At 41.9% G+C, this 21,331-nt stretch overlaps 2 protein-coding genes across 5 annotated transcripts in view; one reads left to right on the top strand and one right to left on the bottom strand.

Annotated features, from left to right (window-relative positions):
- The first annotated feature begins 282 nt into the window (after nucleotides 1-282).
- Nucleotides 283-4,207, top strand: cldn11a (claudin 11a). The gene is made up of 3 exons (XM_069662068.1): nucleotides 283-633; nucleotides 806-970; nucleotides 2,770-4,207. Exons 1-3 carry the CDS (start codon nucleotides 408-410, stop codon nucleotides 3,036-3,038), a joined length of 660 nt encoding a protein of 219 aa, XP_069518169.1. The 5' UTR covers nucleotides 283-407; the 3' UTR covers nucleotides 3,039-4,207.
- Nucleotides 4,208-7,943: 3,736 nt separating this feature from the next.
- Nucleotides 7,944-21,331, bottom strand: part of LOC138590871 (probable cationic amino acid transporter) — a 32,303-nt gene continuing 18,915 nt past the window's right edge. For 3 of the 4 annotated variants that reach the window (XR_011308064.1, XR_011308063.1, XR_011308065.1), the window contains exons 4-11: nucleotides 19,457-19,674; nucleotides 19,178-19,324; nucleotides 17,628-17,836; nucleotides 17,400-17,547; nucleotides 15,235-15,730; nucleotides 14,913-15,149; nucleotides 11,686-13,866; nucleotides 7,944-11,589 (exon numbers count right to left, since the gene is read on the bottom strand). Coding sequence is in view for 1 of the 4 variants with exons in the window: in XM_069661282.1 (XP_069517383.1) it covers nucleotides 13,568-13,866; nucleotides 14,913-15,149; nucleotides 15,235-15,730; nucleotides 17,400-17,547; nucleotides 17,628-17,836; nucleotides 19,178-19,324; nucleotides 19,457-19,674 (1,754 nt within the window). In the remaining 3 variants the exon portion in view is untranslated. Of the gene's footprint in view, nucleotides 13,867-14,912; nucleotides 15,150-15,234; nucleotides 15,731-17,399; nucleotides 17,548-17,627; nucleotides 17,837-19,177; nucleotides 19,325-19,456; nucleotides 19,675-21,331 lie in introns of all 4 variants that reach the window. The other variant, XM_069661282.1, reaches the window with a different exon arrangement.

Genomic DNA, 21,331 nt, shown 5'->3' with positions numbered 1-21,331 from the left:
GCAAGGAAGGGGCAGTGCACTGCAACTTTTTTTGGAGAGACAATAAAAATTGTGTGTTTTTCTCCTCCTTTTTTTTTTGTGTCTGCCTCTTAGAATCTGGTTGGTTGTCGGTACTTTTTTCCTCCCTCACTGGACTTTCCCCTATAAAACCTGTGATGATGTGAAAGCTACATTCTCTGGCAGTGCGCAGCACAGCTCAATTGATGGGATTACTGACTTGCGAGGAAAAAGTAAACTTTAACTCTGGATTAACTTTGTGGTGGAATATTAGTTTTTAAATAAGGGTCAACGCTGTGTTATTCCACGTTTGGTTTCATTGTGTTTATCACTTTAACTTTGAAACTCTTTAAAGTTTCTAACGGTTTCTAAACTCGGGGAAAGTGCTCTTTACGCACCGTTTGCGCGCGATGGCGAACACGTGTCTTCAACTGAGTGGCTTTCTCGTCAGCTGCCTCGGCTGGCTGGGCATCGTGATCGCGACAGCAACCAATGACTGGGTGATGATGTGCAAATACGGTCTGAACACCTGTAAGAAGATGGATGAGCTGGGGGCAAAGGGACCCTGGGCGGAGTGCGTCATCTCCACGGGACTCTATCACTGCGTCTCGCTAACGCAGATCCTGGAACTGCCAGGTAAATACTGTTTATTAATTTAGATACATTACTCATATAATGCTATTGATCTAAAACAGGTTATTACTACGGCTTTTTCAACATAGATCCATGCCACCTACAATCTTAACTCTGTGATGGAGACTGGAGATTTTTCGACAGTAATATAATATGTTTCATGTGTTTTTTACAGCCTACATCCAGACGACCCGCGCTCTGATGATCACAGCCTCAATACTGGGTCTCCCTGCAGTAATAATGTGCCTCATGTCCATGCCCTGCATTAGCCTCGGCAATGAACCCCAGAGCTCCAAGAATAAACGCACCATCCTGGGAGGAGTGCTCATACTCATAGTCGGTAAGAGGCTCAACTTCACTTCATTCACACAATGCAACAAAAAAAGCATCAGCAGACTAAAAGCTGTGTGTGATTTTACAATGAAACACAGAGCAGGTTAAATTGTTTTGCGCTCTCATGCAAACACCCCTCCCCTCTTCCTGACACTGACCTCTTTTAACCCTCACCTCGCATGCTTACAAGCTGCAGAGGGCGGAGGATGTTGAACGACTGTCTTCCTCCCTTGGGTGCAAACATTTCCACATGCACCCACTTAAATGTTCCTGTTCCATTGAACCCATTCCCCTAGACCCCATCACATTCCTCTCCTCCACCTACTCTCCTCCACACCCTGCCGTTATCCTGAACCACATGGAAACACACTCCCTGTTTTTGCCCAGTTTGCTGTGCTTATAAATATTTGACAGGCGCTGCAGCATTTTCCGACGCCTGTGTCCCTCACGTGAAATATCTGCACCTGTGTTCATCGTCGGACTTTTCCACTAGTCATGTCTTTTTATTTCCACCGAGTGCTGTGTGTTTGAGACTCACACAAAAAAGTTAAATCCCTGATCTTGTTAAAAGACTTCCAATTTTGTCACTAGGAACTCTCGAGGGAGGATTTGTTTGTGTGCTTGTTGCACAGCAGCATAAAAATCCCTGCACAATATCGCCTATCACTGCCTCCTCTCTGGCAGCAAAATAACCCTCCAGAGTTTGGAAACTTTCACACATTATTTGTGGATTTGCTCATCGTCTTTTCAAGTACAGTTTTTTTAAATGATTATCGGTAGTAAAAAAAGATTTACATACACTTGGCGCATGTCTCAGGTGTACAAATCCAACATATACTCGACATGTCCCTTCAGCTGCATGGGGATTTCAATGTTTGCCTTTGATCCTTTCTTCTGTAGTTCAAGGGGGAAGCTTATATAACACCATTAAGTCTTGCTGCTAACTAATATTATTGTACACATTCTTTCTTCCACTCAGCCCCTTGTGTTCTGTATGAGGAAAGAAAGAAAACAGAACTGACATACCTCTATTTGAAAAGCGTCTGCTATTAATTAATGACCACACAACTTTTTTAGTATCTTCTAGCATTTGAAATCTTTTGACAAGCTAATAATCTGAACTATGTACTGACAACCACTCATCTTGTCTAGTCTTCGTCATGCTAATTTTGAGTCGATTCAAATAACTGCACCATTTTGCATCCCTAGTGTTATTCCATTTTACTGTAAGTTATTCAGCCTCTTTACCACCCCTCAGAGCGATGATGCTACACATGTATGCTTAGAGGATTAGAGTTTATGTGCACCATTTGGCATCAGTTGTGTAATGAACTTGCAACTCAAAAATAACAGTGCGCAATGATGCCAAATGTATGTGTTTGTATATAATATGTAGCAGCAGCATTTTGTTTATTCAGCTATTTAACTTAGTTGTGTGTGTGAATAGGTTGTTTTAATTTGCCTCATTTTGCATCCCCATTATGATCATGTAATTTGCCATTCAAAGTAACCCCCTATGTTTTCTGAATTTGGATTTCTTTGAGTCTGTCTGCTTTTATAAAATGATTATGTACAAAGTTTGCTTACATTTGCACCATTTTGCATCCCTGTTGTTATGTATGTTGCCTTTCCAACCCTAAAACTGTGCAGTGGTTCAAAATATATGTGTATTTTTAACATAGACCCATTTTCCCCAATTCAATTGCACTTTGTATCAGTTTGTTTTTGTAACTGGTTTCGATACAATGTTTTCAGAAGCACAATTTTATATTCTCCGTTTTAACATTTCCGTCTGTTTCTTCTCAGGTGTGTGTGGTATTGTGTCTACAATCTGGTTTCCCATTGGCGCCCACCAGGAGCAGGGCCTCATGTCATTCGGCTTCTCCCTCTACACCGGATGGATGGGAACTATCCTCTGCCTCCTGGGCGGCTCCATCCTTACCTGTTGCTCCTCCGATTCCTCTTCCTCATCTCGCTCCTACCAGGACAACAATCGGTTCTACTACTCCAAACAGGGAGGTGGCAACCCGCCAGCAGCCCCCTCCACCAATCACGCCAAGAGCGCTCACGTCTGAGATGGGAGAGATTCTTTACCCTGATTGGATGTGTAGGGGACTGAAGCTTGTATATAGAGACATATACACTAGCACACACACTCTAGCACACTTGTACACATGCAGTCGGAGGAGAGAAAAAAAACATAATCGCACACTTTAAAAAAAAAATCTTGAATGAGCACACAAATATACATTAAAGAGACAATCACTCATCCAAACACACAAAGGCTGTTTTTGTCGGAGCTCTTATTTCCTGGATGGATTGTCTTTGAATCTCAGAGCTCATCTTCCAGCCTCCTCAGGTTGGGCGTGGTGTGGACTCTCCCCCATTGTTACATAATGTTTTCAGCATCGTGTGGACCTTCCTACACAGCAGCCTGAGGTCCTAATGACCTGAGGCCTTGTGGACTGAGATATTGATCTTTTATATTACGTCTATTTTTCTATTTAGATTCGCCTAGAGATTCAATCTTTGATGATAAATATGTTTTTCTAATGATGTTGTATCATGATCTGTTGTGTTGATCAAGAGCAGGCCAGGACAGCATCATGTTTCAAATTTAATGTGTTCATCAACATTGTTTATACATTGGATTTTCAGTGTTACAACTCCATGGTGATTTTGCCTCTGGAGCGATAGACTTGATTAAAGAGCATAGCACTGTTTCTCATAGCTACTGCAAGATGTCTGTAGAATGATGAGAAAATAAATGTAGTGTTACATCCTTTATTCTTTCTCGTGGGAGAACAGAACCTTCATCTTTTGTCCATAACTCTCTCTACTGTTGGTAATATTTCCTAATTCAAACTCATGTTTACATGACTAACTCGCTTCTGCTTTTAATTTCAATAACATCTAACTACGTTACAAGAAAGCAGCTTACCCTGTATCTGTGCATAATACAATTTCAGTAGACATGTTAGTTGAATTTCCTCAAATAGAGCTCCTCAAAGGTGTAGCTAAAAGTATGATTGCTTACTAGGCCTATGCAGAAAAATCAGTATTATGTAGATTAGCTTCTGGTGAAGGGATATGATGACTTGAATGTTCTATCTTTCTAAAGTGCTCTGAACACAGGTGGAATCTGATATTTCCAGCTCAGACCTGTGCAGCAACAGTATTAGCTGATTATTTATTATTTTCACTGATGTGCTATTGTTTGATTTTCTACAATAAAGACAAAATAACTGAACACAGCCTTTGTCCCAAATCTGTTCTAATGACATACATCACTTTCTGTCCTCTCTCTGTGTCTGTATAAATCTGACACAAGAAACAGAGGAGACAGCATGTAAATGTTGTTACGCTGCCATGGATCAAGCTGATTGTTAGTGTTCATTCACATGGCAGCCATTTTCCTCTAAAGTCATGGTCAGGGTGGAAATTCAAACGCTGTTATAATAGAGTCTGACAAATCATTTTTATTTCACTGTTCTGTTATTCATCGGAAAATTACAATAAAATGGGTAACCAGCTTATGTTAGCATTCAACCACTGTCTTGCTAACGTTACTGTTTGTTTTATCTACACATTACTGTTGGAAAGGTTAAAAGTACTTATATTTACTTCCTTAATATGAACACCTGTGTTGGACATATTTATTCGCCCACCCCACCCTTTCTAATTTAATTTTAAAACTATAAAACAGCTGGAATCTAGGAAGTGGTTGAATGCTAACGTTAGCCGTTGGTTACAACAGGTTACGTTAGCGTTCAACTATGTCCTAGCTAAAATTAGGCTACCTTATGATCTTGTTACACATAACAGTAGGAGTGGTATACAATAATTTTGAAACATCATCACCTATGTTTGACATATTTATGTAAACCTGGAAGTAAAACCCACTGAACCTTTCCTAATTTACATATAAAACTGTAAAACAATTGAATGCTAACATGAGCTGTTGCCTCACGGCAGCTAAAAGGTTATCAAGTATGTTGTTTTTATCATGAAATGTGGCCCGTTGTCCCCTCAGAATTTTCACTATATATATTTTTAGTTTCTGATCAATCAGGAGCAGTGAAATTATAATAACATGTCTTATGAATATTAACTAGCTACATAAAGCTTCAGTTGGCATTCAGCTATCTCCTAGCTAACATTACCTTATGATCTTGTTACACATTACAGTAGGAGAGGTATAAATTAATTCTGAAATATCAACACCTATGTTTGACATGTTTATGTAAACCAGGAAGTAAAACCCACTGAACTTCCCTCCTAATTTATCATGCAAAACTGTAAAACAGCAGTAAGCTAGGAATTGTGGTTGACTGCTAACATTAGCTGTTGTCTAACGGTAGCCAATAGGTGATCAAGTATGTTGTTTTTATCATGAAATGTGGCCCGATGTCCCTCAGGATTTTCACTATATATTTTTTATTTTCAGTTTCTGATCAGTAAGGTGCAGTGAAATGGTATGTCTCATTTACTTTTACTAGCAACTGCTTACGTTAGCATTCAACTATCAGCTAGCTAACATTACCATATGATCTTGTTACACATTACAGTAGGAGTGGTATAATTGAATTCCGAAATATCGACACCTATGTTAAGTAGAACCCACTAAACTTTTCCTAATGAATGTAAAACTAGAAAATGGTATCAAGCTAGGAAGTGGTTGAATGCTAATGTTAGCTTTTGTCCAACGGTCGCTAAAGGTAATCAAGTATGTTGTTTTTATCATGAAGTATGGCCTGATGTCCCTCAGAATTTTCACTATATATATTTTCATTTCAGTTTCTGATCAATCAGGAGCAGTGAAATTATAATAACATGCCTCATTCCCTACATTTATAAACCCACAACCTGGAACACAGCAGGCAACGTTATAACAGCACTTCAGCTTCCCGACTCGAGTGTGACGTCAGAGGAAAATGACCGCAGGATGAATATGGTGAATACGCAGACTATTGTCAGTCTCAGTGTGTGTGGTAAACATGTCGTGTGTAAATATAAGCTGTGAAAACATGAGTTGTTTTCACAGTATCATCTGTAATGTGACTCAGTGACCTTGAGTCTGCCCCTAAGACAATCAATTCCACACTGTACCGTCTCTCCCCTGCCGCCCACACACACACCGACGCATAATCTGTAACATAGCAGTATGATTGTATCCCCAGTGTGTCTGACTACGCTAACCTCTGTCCATATCAAGGTCACTGAGTCATATCATTGCAATAACATGATACTGTGGCAACATTATGCGCTATCTTACTTTCCCCAGCTTATCTTCAGACACACACTCAGACACACAACCAGCTGTCCGAGGTGTATACTCATCTCAGCTCCTCATCTCAGTATTTCTACACATCATTCTGTCACTTTTCAGAGTGTGTGTGTTTGTGTGTTTGTGTGTATTTCCTGGCACGCCCGTGTAAGTGAGTGTGTTTGATAATGTCAGCGTGTGTATTCCTTGGAATCTGATGCTGCTCCAGGCACAGAGCCATCCCGTCCACAGGAGGCCTGTAGGAAGGTGGTGGGCAACCAAGCTGTCCTGTATTGCTGAAAGAGGGCGGTAGTGTTATGATATGCTATGCTAAAATGTTGCTATCTTAAGTTTCTATCTTTTATCAAAACTTTTTGTTGTTGAAATTCACTCTTTGATATAACTGTACACCAACAGCATTATTCTGGGATATGATTTCCTTTTCAGGCATTCTTTTTAAGGGAAAACACAAAAGTGTCTTGTTGCTGAGCTTTGTTATGATCTATTGAAGCTACACTGCTGGTGGAGGTGAAGGTATTTCCCTTTGTGCTTTTGGATCATTGTTGTATTATGAGAGATCAATAGAAACTCCTGTTCTTTCACTATGATTTAAAGACATTTAAACTAGCTTTGACCTTCAGTTAACAGCATATTTACTGTGCACATGTAGTGATGTTATCCCACGTGTGGGGAAATTGGCCTACAGGTCATAGTTTGAGAATTTAATGTGAAAAAAAAAAAAACGGAACAAGAGAGGTTCATCTCATAAATCTAACTTTTGTTTTGTAGCTTTTCTTTGAAGGCCTGGCCAAGCCAGGAAGTGGCCCAACTAAGTTTAATGTGTCCAGTGGAGTTTCATCAAAGTTTCTTTTTATGTTCAGTGTTACAAGACATATTGTGTGAGTCCTTGAGCTCGAACAAATGTGTTGAAAGTGTTTCCTTTCTCATAATTTTTTACAGCCACTTCTTTCTTCTCAATGCATCCGTGTTTCATCCATATTTACGATCTAATACTTCTCCTCTTTACTACCTTAGTGTAAGTGTTAGCATGTTGAGAATCATCTGCTATTACATGAATACATGTAAGCTAGCCCTTGTGTACGAATACAAGGACAAAAGGAAGTCCCACACATGAAAAAAGTTAGCCTAATGGCTTAAAATCATATTTGAAGTTTGCATCTTCTCTAAATAAGTGGTGCTAGAAGCTTGGTGGCTAGTAGACGAGCCAGTTCACAAACTATAGACTCAGTAATCTTTCTGCTAGCAAGCAAGGAAAGCATTTGGGCTAATCTGTAACAACAAGTCTCTAAGCTAGCTGACTCAGGAAGCTAGCTCGCATTTGTAATGCTAATTTTTCAAGCTAGCTGCCTGGCTCACAAAGCTAGCTAACTTTGTTATCAAATTGGATGATTTAAAAGCAGACAATGGAGCACAGCTGATGGGATAATGATAGCTTCTACTGTTTTTGACTGCCTTGTTATCTGCTTCCTCCAAGGCTGGCTCCATAACGGTGGTATTAGTGAAATGGGCGTATCAGCTTGAAAGGGCATGATGTCATTCTGCTTTTAGGAGGTCCTTCTGAAACATCGAGTTCACATCTACACAGTCAAGCATAGTAGTAAAGCATAATTGTGTATGATTATGTGTGTAAATGTGGCTGAGCCTGATGTATAGTTTTCATTGTAATAGTCACAGCAAGAAATGAGCAACTCTCTTTTTAGTATTTGCAATAAATAACTTTCATTGTTGCATGGAAGCAATATCAACAACTCAGCAAAAAACAGTGCACCCCGGAGCAAAATAACCACACAAATGGAAGAAACCATAAAAAAAAAAAATCAACATAAAAAAACCCAACTACATTATACATCTTTGTGCCAAAATATACAGAAGAGAAAAGGAATATCTAGTTGTTGCAAGAGAAGCCGACCTCAACAAGTCCGACACGCACTGACTGGACACTTGGCCACGGCGAACACAGAGCACAGGAAGAACATGGCACGCCTTCTCCGAGACAAAATAAACAAATAGTAGCTGACTTTAAAAGCAATAGCAATATTTGATTATGCTTTTAGCTTACCCTTTATAGAATTGTATTAAAATAGTTCTGCATGTTTTCTGTGGTAATTTCACTTCTAAACCTTCTACGGTCCTATTTACGCCTAGAGCTACCGTTTCAAAATCCTTCAAAGGAAAGGATTATGGTTCATAAATTAATTTTAATATTCTAGAGAGACTACGGTTGGTAAAAATATATTTTATAGCTGTTTCTCCCAGGCCTCCTTTGTGATTAAAAAAAGAAAAACACAGAACGTGAAGGCTGGTAACTCCACCCGGCTGTGTGTGCACACCTTCCCCAGGAGGACCTGTGAACGGGAGACAGCTGTAGAAAAATACTTTTTGATCACTTCTCTGTCAATGTTGTACTTTTTCCACTGTGTCGTATCAGTGCTGGATGAACAAATCTACTGGAATCAATCAAGTCTAGACTAATACTTTCAACCTTTCAATAAATACTTAGCGACTAGGATTTAAAAATGATCATTGCACTGTTGACTAAAGCCTCTGTGAGAAAGAAAATCTTGTGGTAAAGGGACCTTTGTAGCTTATAAGCAGACCCTCAAGTAAAAATCTTTAGCTCTGTTGTTTTTAAGTGTTCACTTCAGTCATCTTTTTTTGTGAAAAGTAAACAAACGTTGTTGACTTTGGCTTGCAGAGGTTGTGGTAAAGAAGAGGGACACACAGGAAGTAGGTTTTCTGTAAGTGTTTGTGGGAGGACGTGAGAGGCGTCGTTCCCGCACACCCGTGTGTTTGCTACATGTTCTACTCCCTTTTCAAACGAAGGCCTGGTTCCCGCACCTGGGTGAGGAGATTACTGCATGCGCTTTGAAACTGGGGAGTGAGCGTGGGAATTTGAATCCAGCAATAATCTTTGTTATCGAATTTTTTCATATTCAACGCAGTATTGAGTTATCTAGAAAAAGAAAGGTTTGATTGTGAATAGAAATGACAGGATTGTGCGATGTCTACAATACCCTTCAGTTCAATCCACTGGTGTAATTCGCTTGTAATTCACCTGTTAAATCCTCCCGGTCCCCAGGTAGGAGAACCAAGCCTGTGTTCGGTTTGGTTTAGTGTTCTATTATGTCTCGTTGCGATCCATCACCACATGCAAGTACAACATTTACAGTCTGGGCCTCGTGCATGACAGCATGCTACACATTCACCAGACGGTCACATTGAGGCGCAGGCGTAGACCACAAACACACATACACACACACACACATACATGCTCTCACACACTCGTATGCATACACGCAGAGCGATATAGAAAGTTGACTGTACAGTCCAGTGTCAGAGGCATGGACGCGCCTGAATCTGCCGTGTTGTTTTGGCTAAGATGAATGCTAAGCGGCTGGATACTTTTGGCTGAGTTCGGAGGTGATCTGGGTCGGGAAGGTATTTTGGCTGAAAGGGAAGTTATATTTAGACGTGTGAGCTGAGATATAGTGCTTTCAGGATGTGCTGTAATTCAAACCCAACCACCAGACAGAAGATATTGGACAATTCTGCAAAAAAACATCTGAACACGTTCAGTCCCAACTGTTTTTAAAACATCTATTTCTTCAACATCCATGCATGCAGCTTCTGTACAAAGTGGTTAATTCCATAGTATGCTTAGAGTTAATATCCACACTCCCCTGCTCCTGCTGTGCAGAGCCTGGTGTTTACATGTGGAGAGTGATAAGGTCAGAACCTACATGCCCAACATATTTCTGCAGTCACATCACTTCTTCCATGTGTCTTGGTCGACTGAAATATGGTTAAGGTTGAACAACTTAAAGACATTACTTAAAGAAGAAGATGACAGTTACGTTAAACCTAGAAACACTAGGCGCAAAAAAAGAAAGTCTGGACTTTTTTCTTACATTTTTTAAAATGTAGAAAGTCTAGAAAGCTCCAGCGTCTTCTCTCATCAGCCATCACTCAACCAGTTTTGTTTTGGTTGGGTTAAATGTAGTCAATCTAAACTTTGTTGCAGTTAAAGTACTGGAATCAACATGTAAAATACACATCATGTGCAACTTTCAGTTGTACAATCTATCTAAGAATCTTGCAGAATCATCCAATACGAGTGTAAACTCCTCGGGATATTGGGCTGTTGTTTTGGATTGGTCTCTTTTTACTGGACGACATTAAAGGGCCTATCTCTACATTTTAACGAGTGTGGGTCGATGTGGGAGGAGCAGAGGTAGGGTGGGGGTGGGGGTTTAGCGTGGCATCCTTAGATTTAGTGCATTAGACAAATAAGGCTTCCCTTGAAGGGACAGATGCAGCAACAGGGGGCAAGAGGATAAGGTACAAGTAGGACAACTGGGGCGTACAGCAGCAGCTATTGTAGAAGTGCCCCCACCCTCAACATAATAACATAACAGTATGCTATTTGGTGTGTGCCATAATCCCTTACAGTGCCATGAGTGCAAACATTCTTGGAATCGGACCCCTAACCTCGGCAGCATTAGCCTTCTCGTCCTACACGCCGACCTCTACAGGATCATGGTTTGATTTGATTGATTTTCACAATATGTCTTCGGGTGCAGCAGCAGTGTAGGTAACATGCAAAGAGTTGGACTTAAACACTAGCTACATGCATAAAAAAAACTAAGGAGGGAGGTTGACTCAGAGCGGTTTGAGCCTGGGTTGGATCAAAACTACAGGGAGAGTAATAAACGCTCCGATGACAAATCAGAAGAGCGATAGCAGACACCCTGAGGTGATACGGGAGCTAATGGATTGTCAGGCTATGAACAGATTGCTGTTTGAAATCCTGACTGAAAACCAATCCAAGCTCCATCACTTGTGACTCTGAGTGGCAGCTCCCTGCTGGCATGGTTTGACGAAATTCAAGAGCAGGTGAGGTGGCAGATGGATGAGGGAAGAGTTGGGCCGGTAGAGTAAAGGAGTGGTGGTAATGGAGATAAAAAGCGAAGAAGGGGAGAGAGATGGAAGAGGCGGGCTTAATTTTCAGTTCACACAATGTTGAATCAAACTCACAATTTTTCTTAGCTAGGGACTGTATGAAAATTGTTGTTAAGGGTAGCGGGGTTGAAACATGTTTCCATATTTAAAAAACACATATATTTATATTGACAATTTATTGAGATATTCCCCTTAACCTGATTGGACATTGCACCTCCAATCACTCAAATTTTTTTTATTTTAAATGATGTATATCTACCTTTTTTATTTATTTGTTTTATTTATCGTACAATTATTGTACAAAAAAATAGAAAACTGGAATTGGTAAAAATTAAAGGACCCTTATCCCCCCCTTCAAAAAAAGTCTAACTACCCTTCCACTTTTTCTGACCCCCTTCCTCAATGTCAAACTCCAACAATTTTTCTTAGTTAGGGACTGTATGAAAATTGTTGTTCAGGGTAGCGGGTTGAAACACGTTTCATATTTTTTTGTAAATTTTGATAATTTATTGAGATCTTCCCCTCGACTTAGCAAAGATTAAACATTGAACCACCAATCACTAAAAATAATGTTATTTTGAGATTTTTAAATGACGTATATTTACTTTTTTGTGTATTTGTTTTATTAATCTTATAATTAATGTACAAAAAAAATATAAAACTGAGTTTGGTAAAATTTAAAGGACCCTTATTCCCCCTTCAAAGAAAGTCACACTACCCTCTCTTCAGATTAAGAAAAAAAAAAAACTACTCTACCCCCTTCCTAAATCTCAAAGTCAAACTCCAACAAATTTTCTTAGTTAGGGACCGTATGAAAATTGTTGTTTAGGGTAGCGAGGTTGAAACACGTTTCCATATTTTAAAAAAATATATTGACAATTTATTGAGATCTTCCCCTCGATTTAGCAGAGATTGGACACTGCCCCGCCAATCACAAAAAAAGTTATTTTGACATTTTTAAATGACGTATTTTTTTATGTACTTGTTTTATTTATCGTACAATGAATGTACAAACAATTATAAAACTGGGTTTGGTAAAAATTAAAGGACCCTTAACCCCCCCTTCAAAACCCTCTTCCATCTAAAATAATTTTCTGACAGTCCCTAATTTTGTTTTCTTATCTCGGAAACGAGATACAATCTACGGAGAAAATGAATTTCCAGAAGTGGATGAACTGAAAATGATTTCCTTCCCAACGCGTGTCAACAACAATCACTGCATCGACAGAGAGACAAGCCAACAGAAAATATGATATCCGTCACACAAACCAGGCTGGCTGTCCATTAGGATTGTTCTCTCTCTGTGTTGCACCCTTTACTCCCTCCTCTTCCGAGGAACACCAGTGAGCTGGAAAGCGTGTGATATATTGCACCATGAGCTGCTTTGTTGCGGGTGGATTGATTTTGCGCTTCATGCTGGGAAAAGGAGTGGGAAGAACAAAATGAAACAAATACCGACACATACACGGTAAAACAACCGAGGACACACTTTATATCTACACACACACAGACATGAGAATCCATGTAAAAGGTGGAGTTTGATTGCACGTACACCCTCACACATACACAGGCAAAATAAAAGTAGAAAACAGACATAATCGGAAACACACATACAGAAGATGAAGGCACTATTGCAAGCAAAGTCCAAGTACTATTTGTGACAGAAAACATCAACACCCTCCTCCAAACCCGGTCCCGATCCCTTGGGCTAGACGGTAAGGGTCAGGGGAAATTTAGAGGCAGACAGAAAGCTGATTTCTTTGTGTAGCTGTTTTCCTGTTAAAAATAAATCAAGCCAAAGTCAGACCTAGGAAACAGTTCAGGCAGGGCAAGCTGTCATCTAACTTCCAGTCAGTCTGAGTTGAAACAGGAAATGAGCTGCTGAATCAACCGTCCCGTACTCATCACCTTCTTCTCTCCTGTACCCCACAAACTCTTAACTCATTGCACCGTACACATCGTGTCACGGTTCACAGCGCAGTGTGACACATTATATTTTATCTCATGCTAAGTCTGCACTTTTCTATCTCGCCTCTCTGTGTGTGGGATGTGGACTCCAGTAAGTGAAAAACAGGTGACGAGTGACACAACACTCATGGCCTTGACTTCTACCTTAGCTGCGTGAGTCGGGGAGCCAAGCATGGTAGAGTGAGGTCAACGAAAAAACCGTTCCACTGCCAAGAAACTATCTAGCCCAAGGGTTAGACATTTACAAATACACACACACACACACATGCAGGCATGCACACACGCACGCACGCACACACACAATCATTCATGCACTCACACTACTGGTCCCCTCCCTTCCCCAGGCAGCAGACAAGGCAGTACATTCAGGGTAACACAGAGTCAGTCCCTTCAGAAATCCATCGGGTCCTCTTCAGCGAGGCCGTGTTTGGCAATGGTCCTGCCTCCACCTTTAGATGGCGTGCCGTCACTTTCGGGTTTGGCCTCAGGGGGCGGGGTGAGCCCCGATCCCCCCTCCGGCGCACCCCAGGCGTCAGTGGTAGGTGGATAGAAATCGTCTTCGAAGCCGCAGAAGCCTTCGTCCACACCCTGATCGTAGCGCTGGTAGGTGGAGGCGTGCACCTCGTTCTCTCTGGCCGTGATCTCAAGCGTACTATTCCACATGCCGTAGCCGAAGTAGATGAGCACACCTGAAGCGACACACAGATAAATATCAATATAAACTTAAGATACCGTGTTAGAGCCTATAGCATTATACTATGAGCTATAAAAACAAATTCAAAAGCAAAGAGAAAGAGTAAACACTGTCAACTTAACAACAATTCATCCCACTCTTAGTGAGTCAGTACAGCAATCCTACACCCACAGTAAAAAAATAACCAGAATGTGTTGAGGAACAAAAACAGCTCTGTTGGAGAGCAGTCTGCATTCACTCTGTCTCTACTTAAGCATGAAAAACTACCAACAATCCGCCATCCAGCTGACATCGTTCATTCCGCTCTTAAAACCATGGCAAAACCAGTGTGTTGGCATGGCTACACATCAGTGTCCACTTAAATTGTGTCAGATGTAGTTACATTGGTCTCTCGTGATTGGTTAGGGCAAATTAAACCCCCCACCCCAACACAAATTGGTAAGGGAAGAGATCCCAAATAGAATACCTAACTGGACCCTACCAAATGTTCCCAATTTTCAAGGAGGCCCAACATGGGATAGCCCAGATGGGTGGATAAAAAGCTCTTCAGCTCCATACTGATCTGATATTGGTAAAATGTAACCCACTTGGGACCAGGCTCATAGCCATGTTTGCTGTTTGTGTGGTATGCCCATTTCCAGCCCATGCCCAACACGGGCCCCAACACCAACTTTCTGTTCTGAACCAATGCCCAGGTGAACGCCACCCCAATAAGTAAAGCCCACGTGGGAGTGTTTGCTTGGATGAAGGTACAGCGAATTAAAGCTCCTGTCTGATATCAGGCTACAGATGGATACAACTGAGGCAAGCAATGAAAGGGAAATAAGTCCACCTTGTTCTTCCAGAAAAAACAACTGAGACACACACCGGAGTAGATTTCACTGGCTCTATTGCTTAAGATCAACTGAGGTGAGTCATTGTTAAAGGCCAAAACATGGTCGGTTCCCATCTGTCCAGGATGAGAGACCTGATATAAAAACCTGTCTTAAAAATACAGCAATAAAAGCTCAAAGCTCATCATTCAGTGAGGTGGTCGCTTACCCACGAGGCACCAGATTGAGAAGCGTATCCAGGTGATGGCCGACAGTTTTAGCATGAGGTAGATGTTGACCAGCATGGCTGAAGCAGGTACGAAGGGCACGCAGGGCGCCATGTAGGGCAGCCGCTTAGGGTTCTCTGGCTGTTGGAGGATGATGATGATGAGCAGGGCAATGAAGATGATGAAGAAGATTAATAGCAGCAAAGCCCACCAGCGACCCTCGCCAATACTGCCCATTCCTGACAGGAGAGGAAACGAGAAAGAAGCTGTTAATACTTACAGTATTCTATAAAACAATCTCTCCGTTTGTGTGCGTGTTCTCACCAAATATGATGAAGGAGCAGAAAGCGAAGATAGAGATGAAGAGGAGCAGCACACACACAGTAACAGTTTTCCCGGTTGCTGCAGTTGGCCTGTCCATCTTTCCCGGGAGGCCCAATCGGATCCTCAAGGTGTAGTAGCGAGGTCCAATGAGCTTCTTTAACCGCCGGGTGACCCCGCCCTCTGTCTCCTCTGCTTCAATGCCGGTGGTCATATCCACTGTGCCATAGTTTGGGTGGCTGGCAGTGTAGGCTGTTTTATCCGGTTTACCTATCAGCATCTCGTTGTCTCCCAGTGACGGCAGGTTTTTGGCTCCACAGGTGTTGGTGGCCGGTCCTCCGTACTCGTCTGCTTCACTTGTTGGTGAGCAGGCGTCCTTTTCGCACTCAGCCAGAACGCCTTCTTTTCTTTTGTTGTTCTGCTCCTCGGAAAGGAAGTTCACAAAGCCGTGGATGTCGCCCTCAGGTTGGTAGCGCAACAGGAGAACACAGAGGCTTACCTACAGACAAGGAGTAGGGCCAATTAGATTCTGAAGCTTTGTTCTCAGAGACAACTTTTAAGTTTCATAGGGTTGGTTTATTTATTTGGTTTAGTCTAGTCTACTCAAGTTGTGCCATTGCTAGTTTGACTACAATTCTCAGTAGTGTGGTGGTAGCGTTGCTGTTTTCTGACTCAAATAGTTTTTCACGCGCTTAGATCTGTTATTGATGAAGTAGTGCGGTAGTGTCCACACAAGATACATTTTTTCCAGGCATATTTGGAGCGTAAGTACAATCGAGTGTTTTGTTGTTGTTCGAAATAAAGCTGCTTAGGCTCAGAAATTGAAGCCACCTCCAAACACGGATGTGTAGGCGAACCCGGCAGATGTATCCATATGATGTATATAATCCTTGACCTACTGCCTACCACATCTCTGCTAGGGGGATTTCAGTTAATATGATGAAAAAACATATATAGATTAATACCAAATAAGCTAATGCCAACACCAACCAAGCTAACCAATTCAACGCAGTATACAAACCAGTTAGTAACCTATTGACCGCTGTTCACTTGCTGGCTATAATTCTTTTACAGGCCAAAATAGGGTTCAACAAAAATGCAAGTATCTATGTAAGTAACCCAATTCATATTTGAACCTTTAAAAAGAGATAGCCCTGCTGAGCTTTTATTTTGTGTTTATTACCTGCTTTCAGTGTTTATTGTTTTACTTCCGGCTTAAATAGCAGAGCTCTTATTCTGAAGGCGATTCTCTGTTTTCAGTCAGCCTCTCTGGTCACAAACGTTAAATGAATGACGGCAAATTAAGACGGCAAAATAAGAGCGTAAATTGATATTTTCTATGTTTAAGCAACCCCCCGAAGAGGCACAAGGTTAGTTTGTATAACATGGAAATATGTGAATCGTGTCGATGAGTTTGTGTGGAACTTTCATAACTATCGAACTTTTGTTTACAAGTTATCATTAGCTTTAGCCTAGCGTAACGTGCGAGGTGTTTATTTTACCGAGCCGTGGTTGACTTTTGTATTTTTATACAGCTCTTACGTTGGTTGACTCTTGGCTAATAATGGAGTTTGTAATAAACAAGAAAGACCACCAGTAACGCTTCAAACCATCTGTCGGAGGGTAATGCTACACTCTACAAAACCAAATGATGGTGATAACTCACTGATCGCTCACCAAAACAGGGACTGGTACAATTCAATAGGTCAAATGTCGACCTGTCTGTGAAGCTGACACGCAAGCCAGCAGCTCCCTTTATTTCCACAACCTTCTCTGTATTTGTTGGACCTTTTGGCTTTACTGACTTTGCTAAGACCTTCTGTTTATGTATGTCTCCAGCTGTCACATAATTCTTTATGATTCATACATTGGAGGGATTAGTTTTCCCAGTGAATCCCTTATGCTGCGGCGGTAATTGAAAGCTCCTTCAGCTCTTTCAAAGAGCTGACTGTTTTCCACCAAATCTGACATTAACATAACAGTTGGAAAATAAATTAAATTCCTCAACATTCTGTAAGTCTCTCAGACTAAAGAAGAAATCAGAGGACTAAGCACAAAACGCTCATCTACATTTGGCTCCTGTCGAGATAGATTGTAAAGTGTGTCCGCTGGCTGCCCTGTACGTCAACCATTATAATGAATATACAGCATCATTATCCGCCACTCACCAGGGTATAAGCCAGCAGGGTCCCTATGGACATCATCTCTATGAGGTCTCTGAGGCTGACCAGCAGGGACAGCAGGGCAGCCAGAAAGCCCGACACCACACAGGCAACAGCAGGGGTCTCTGTGTAGGAGGACACATTTGCCAGGAACCTAAACACACACAAACATTAGTAAATTGAAACTCAGCTCCTTATTTCATTTAGCGAAGAAAATATAGTGTCTGGACTCACTTAAACAGCAGGCCGTCCCCCGCCATGGCATAGATGACCCTGGGCATGGGGAACAAGGACCCTAGGAGGGACACAGTGAGTCCCGCGATGGAACCCACCGCCACGATGTACTTTGCGAACATACAGCCGTGCATGGCAAACATCTCCATGAGCGGGGCGTCTGCATCGATCTCATTGTACGGCACCATCAGGGTCAGGATCACAGAAACCTGGTGGAAGAGGGTTGAACAGATACAAAAAGTTCTATGTCGATCATGTTAAATAGTACGTATATGAGCTACATTAGCAGGCTAGCATAGCAGATAGCACCTTTAGTATCCTGCACACAGCATCCGATGCAAAATGTTCATAGTCATCAGTCGTGCTTGTCTATCATTGTTTGTGCGTATGTGTGTGTTCGTGCGTGTGCAAGCCTGCGCGTGGTTTTTGATCCTGGAGCCTGACGTGTGAAATCATGCAGGGCCATCTGTCACAGAAGCTGTGCTGCAGAAGAGAGGGATCTGCACGAACAGATTGCAAAGACGAAGGAATGATAAAAAGCCTAACCCTCACAGAGAGGAAGATCAGTTTCCCATGAGTAGCCTCCTGACCTTTGACCCCATCGCCCGATCTGGGCACAGGCTGGTTTGCAGAGTGTGTTTGAAGCAGTCAAAGAGGAATATAGAGGGAATCCTGGTTGAGTTAGCTGATTCCAAACTGCATCCTGTAGTGCTCAATGTAAGCTAGTTTACAGTTAGCACGGTCATGTGACTGCCCACTCAAAAAAGGGGGTTTCCCAAGAACTTCTTTCAACATGATGCTCCCCCTCACTGCCCTGTTTAGTGGTTATCCCCTCCTCGCTAAAGAACACGGATATGGGGAAATTGGAAAGGGAAGGACGTTCTCTAATGCAACTCTCTTGTTAAATCAACCCCACCAGAAAAAAAAAGATGCGACATGAAAGGTGCTGAATTATTAAACTGATCCTGGATCTTTAACTTGAGCAGCTGGAGGATCCAGATGAGAGATGAAAAAAGTTATTCCAAGACGCCTTCAGAGGCAGATAGACCAAAGAAAGCTGGAGATTAAGAGAAGCTTAGAAAGGAGATTCTTTAGCACAAGAGCAAAGTGATGTGGAGAAATAGACGCCACTGGGAGACGGAGAGAAAGACGAGTTATTCCGAGAGTTGAGATTCAAAGTTGATGCAATCTTTTTAGCCCCGGGCGATGCCGAAAAAAATTCTCCTCCCTGATAGGCTGCTGTTTTGTGGTACCCATAGCAACAACCATCCAGCAAAAAATGTGTCAAAGAAAGAAATCTGTTTGGCTGTGCGAGCTGAAAACGTAAAGATCAGAGGTAACACACCCACGCAGTTTGAGTGCGAGAGGAAGCGCCTTGACGTTTGATCTTTCCATCCTTCTGTCAGACACTTCTCAAAGTTTGGGGAGTCTTTATTCACATCGTATGTCGAAAAGAACTCAAAGGAATTTCTAAAGTCCACACGCCAAGTGGAAGGCTTTACTGTCATGTTTGTGTATCTAGTGTGTCTGCCGTGTTTGTAGTAACTCACAGAGACGTAGGCAGTGAGGCAGGTGATGAGCGAGGCAGTGATGGCGTAAGGGATGGAGGTGTTGGGACTCTTGGCCTCTTCTCCTGTTGTAGCAATGATGTCAAATCCAATGAAGGCGTAGAAACAAGTGGCTGCTCCCTGCATCACCTGGAAGAGGGAAGAAGTCAGAGAAAGGACAAAGAACAGAGATAAGCAGAGAACTCCTGCCCGTCCTACCTTCAGGGTTTCCTTTTTAATAACTTGTGGTTAGTTTTTGGATGTATTCGTATGTGCACATACCCCTCCCCAGCCAAAGGGCAGGAATCTCCCCTCGTCCCAGTTCTCTCCGTTGACGAAGAACAGCCCGGCGATCATCATGAACACCCACACGATGAGGTTGATGACGTTCAGCACGTTGTTGAAGCCCACCGAGTTCTTGACTCCCAGAGCCACTATCACCGTCACCAGCAGCGCTATCAGCAGCGCCAGCAGGTCCGGGTACGACTGCTCCCCTTTACCTGAAGGAAAGGGTTGGGATACAGAAATTATAGTTTCTGTGACATCCAAACATCTTGGTGGTGGTAGGTCTTCTTTTGTCCGACCAATAGTCCAGAGCGCACAGATATTTAATTTAGTCTGATACAACTGATCATTTGATCTCCGTTGTTTGACGTAGGTGTTGGCCCAAGAACCCACAGGCTATTTCAGCTCAGTTTCCTCGTCTTCACTGCCACTTGAATTGCAACTAGCTACGAACCTGCTCACGAAAATTGAATACTAAAAAATGAATGCCAAGGATGTTATGGATGGAGATACATTTTATAGTATTGTTGCTGACTCTGATCTCAGCTGTATTTACTGGAACCAGAATTAATGAAGGAAAAGCAGCAGAGCGAGGCAGAGGCTGCACTCATGCACAAAGCTTACTGATACACGCAGGCACAGCTCTTTCCTTCAAGAGAAATCTCTCCATTAATATGGCACACACTGAGGAATTTATCGCTTCTAATTTGTCAGACTTGGTGACCTGGTCTCGAGTCGACTCGAGTCACTGACTTGCAACTCGACTTGGACTTGAGGCCTGATGACTTGCGTGTGTTTATAAGTTCGAATGTTAGCTGTTAAATATAAAATGATAAAATTCAATGTTGTCATGTTTCTGTCTAACTATCAAGTATGTACGCAGCGCAAACTGGGAATCATGATTGGACAACTCGAAAAGCTCCCCGGTATGTGCTTGTGATTATTGGATGACTGGCTGTCAGTCAAACTCCTCGCTATGGCAACACGCAACATCAAAGCCCCCAAAGAGAAGCCTCATCAGTCGTGCTCGTTACTGCTCAATACTGTCTCAGAGCAGACCATCATCATGGCTGCATCTGTGCCAAGATAATACAGATACAATTCATTGTCAGATTTTTTGAACAACAGGTTATAAATTGGCCAATAATATCACTATTAGACGAGCTGCTAACACCTTGTCTTTCTCTTTATAATGACCTGATACTACAGGTAAGAGTGCTGCATCTTGGGTGGGAAAAAAGGGACTAGAGATAGACCGATATGTTTTTTTCAGGTCCGATACCGATACCGATTATTAGTAGTCAAGGAGGCCGATAACCGATATTTGGAGCCGATATTCATTTGCAGTAAAAGTGAAAATATAGGCGTCAAAAATTTCACTTAACTTTGTTTAAATGCCTTTAAGCATATGTTTATTAAACAAACAAACAAAAAGCGTTCGGAGTTCCCAGGGTCAGCAGCATCTCTTATAAAGTTAACTGAAAATTTAAATAAATAAATAAATAACTTCCTGAAGTTTTATAAAGTAAATAAAACAAAGTTAAATAAAATTTGCAAAGAAATGAACTTTTTCTCCTCTCCGCCGTGTGTGTGAGCACTCTGCATGCACAGCTTTCACTGCTGATTGGCTGTTACCCGTGCCATGGCTCTGCGTGTAACCAATCAGTGCTGTGGGTGGGACAATGCTGGAGACAAAGTAGTGACTGCAGACAGAGAGGCGCGGCTGCATCAGAGCCAAAATAAACCAGTTTTAAATTGATCTCTTATTGGCCGTCTGATAAAAAAATATATATATTTTTTTAAAGTACAAATTTTTTTTTTTTTTAAAAGGCCGATGCCGTTATGAGTCAAAATGCTCAATTTTGGGCGCCG

This window comes from Semicossyphus pulcher, unplaced genomic scaffold (assembly GCF_022749685.1).
Source record: "Semicossyphus pulcher isolate SPU_LCO1_2020_fin unplaced genomic scaffold, fSemPul1.0.p SCAF_14, whole genome shotgun sequence".
Lineage (NCBI taxonomy): Eukaryota > Metazoa > Chordata > Actinopteri > Labriformes > Labridae > Semicossyphus > Semicossyphus pulcher.
Note: the sequence above shows the minus strand (reverse complement) of the source record. Positions and strands in the feature narration are given on the sequence as shown.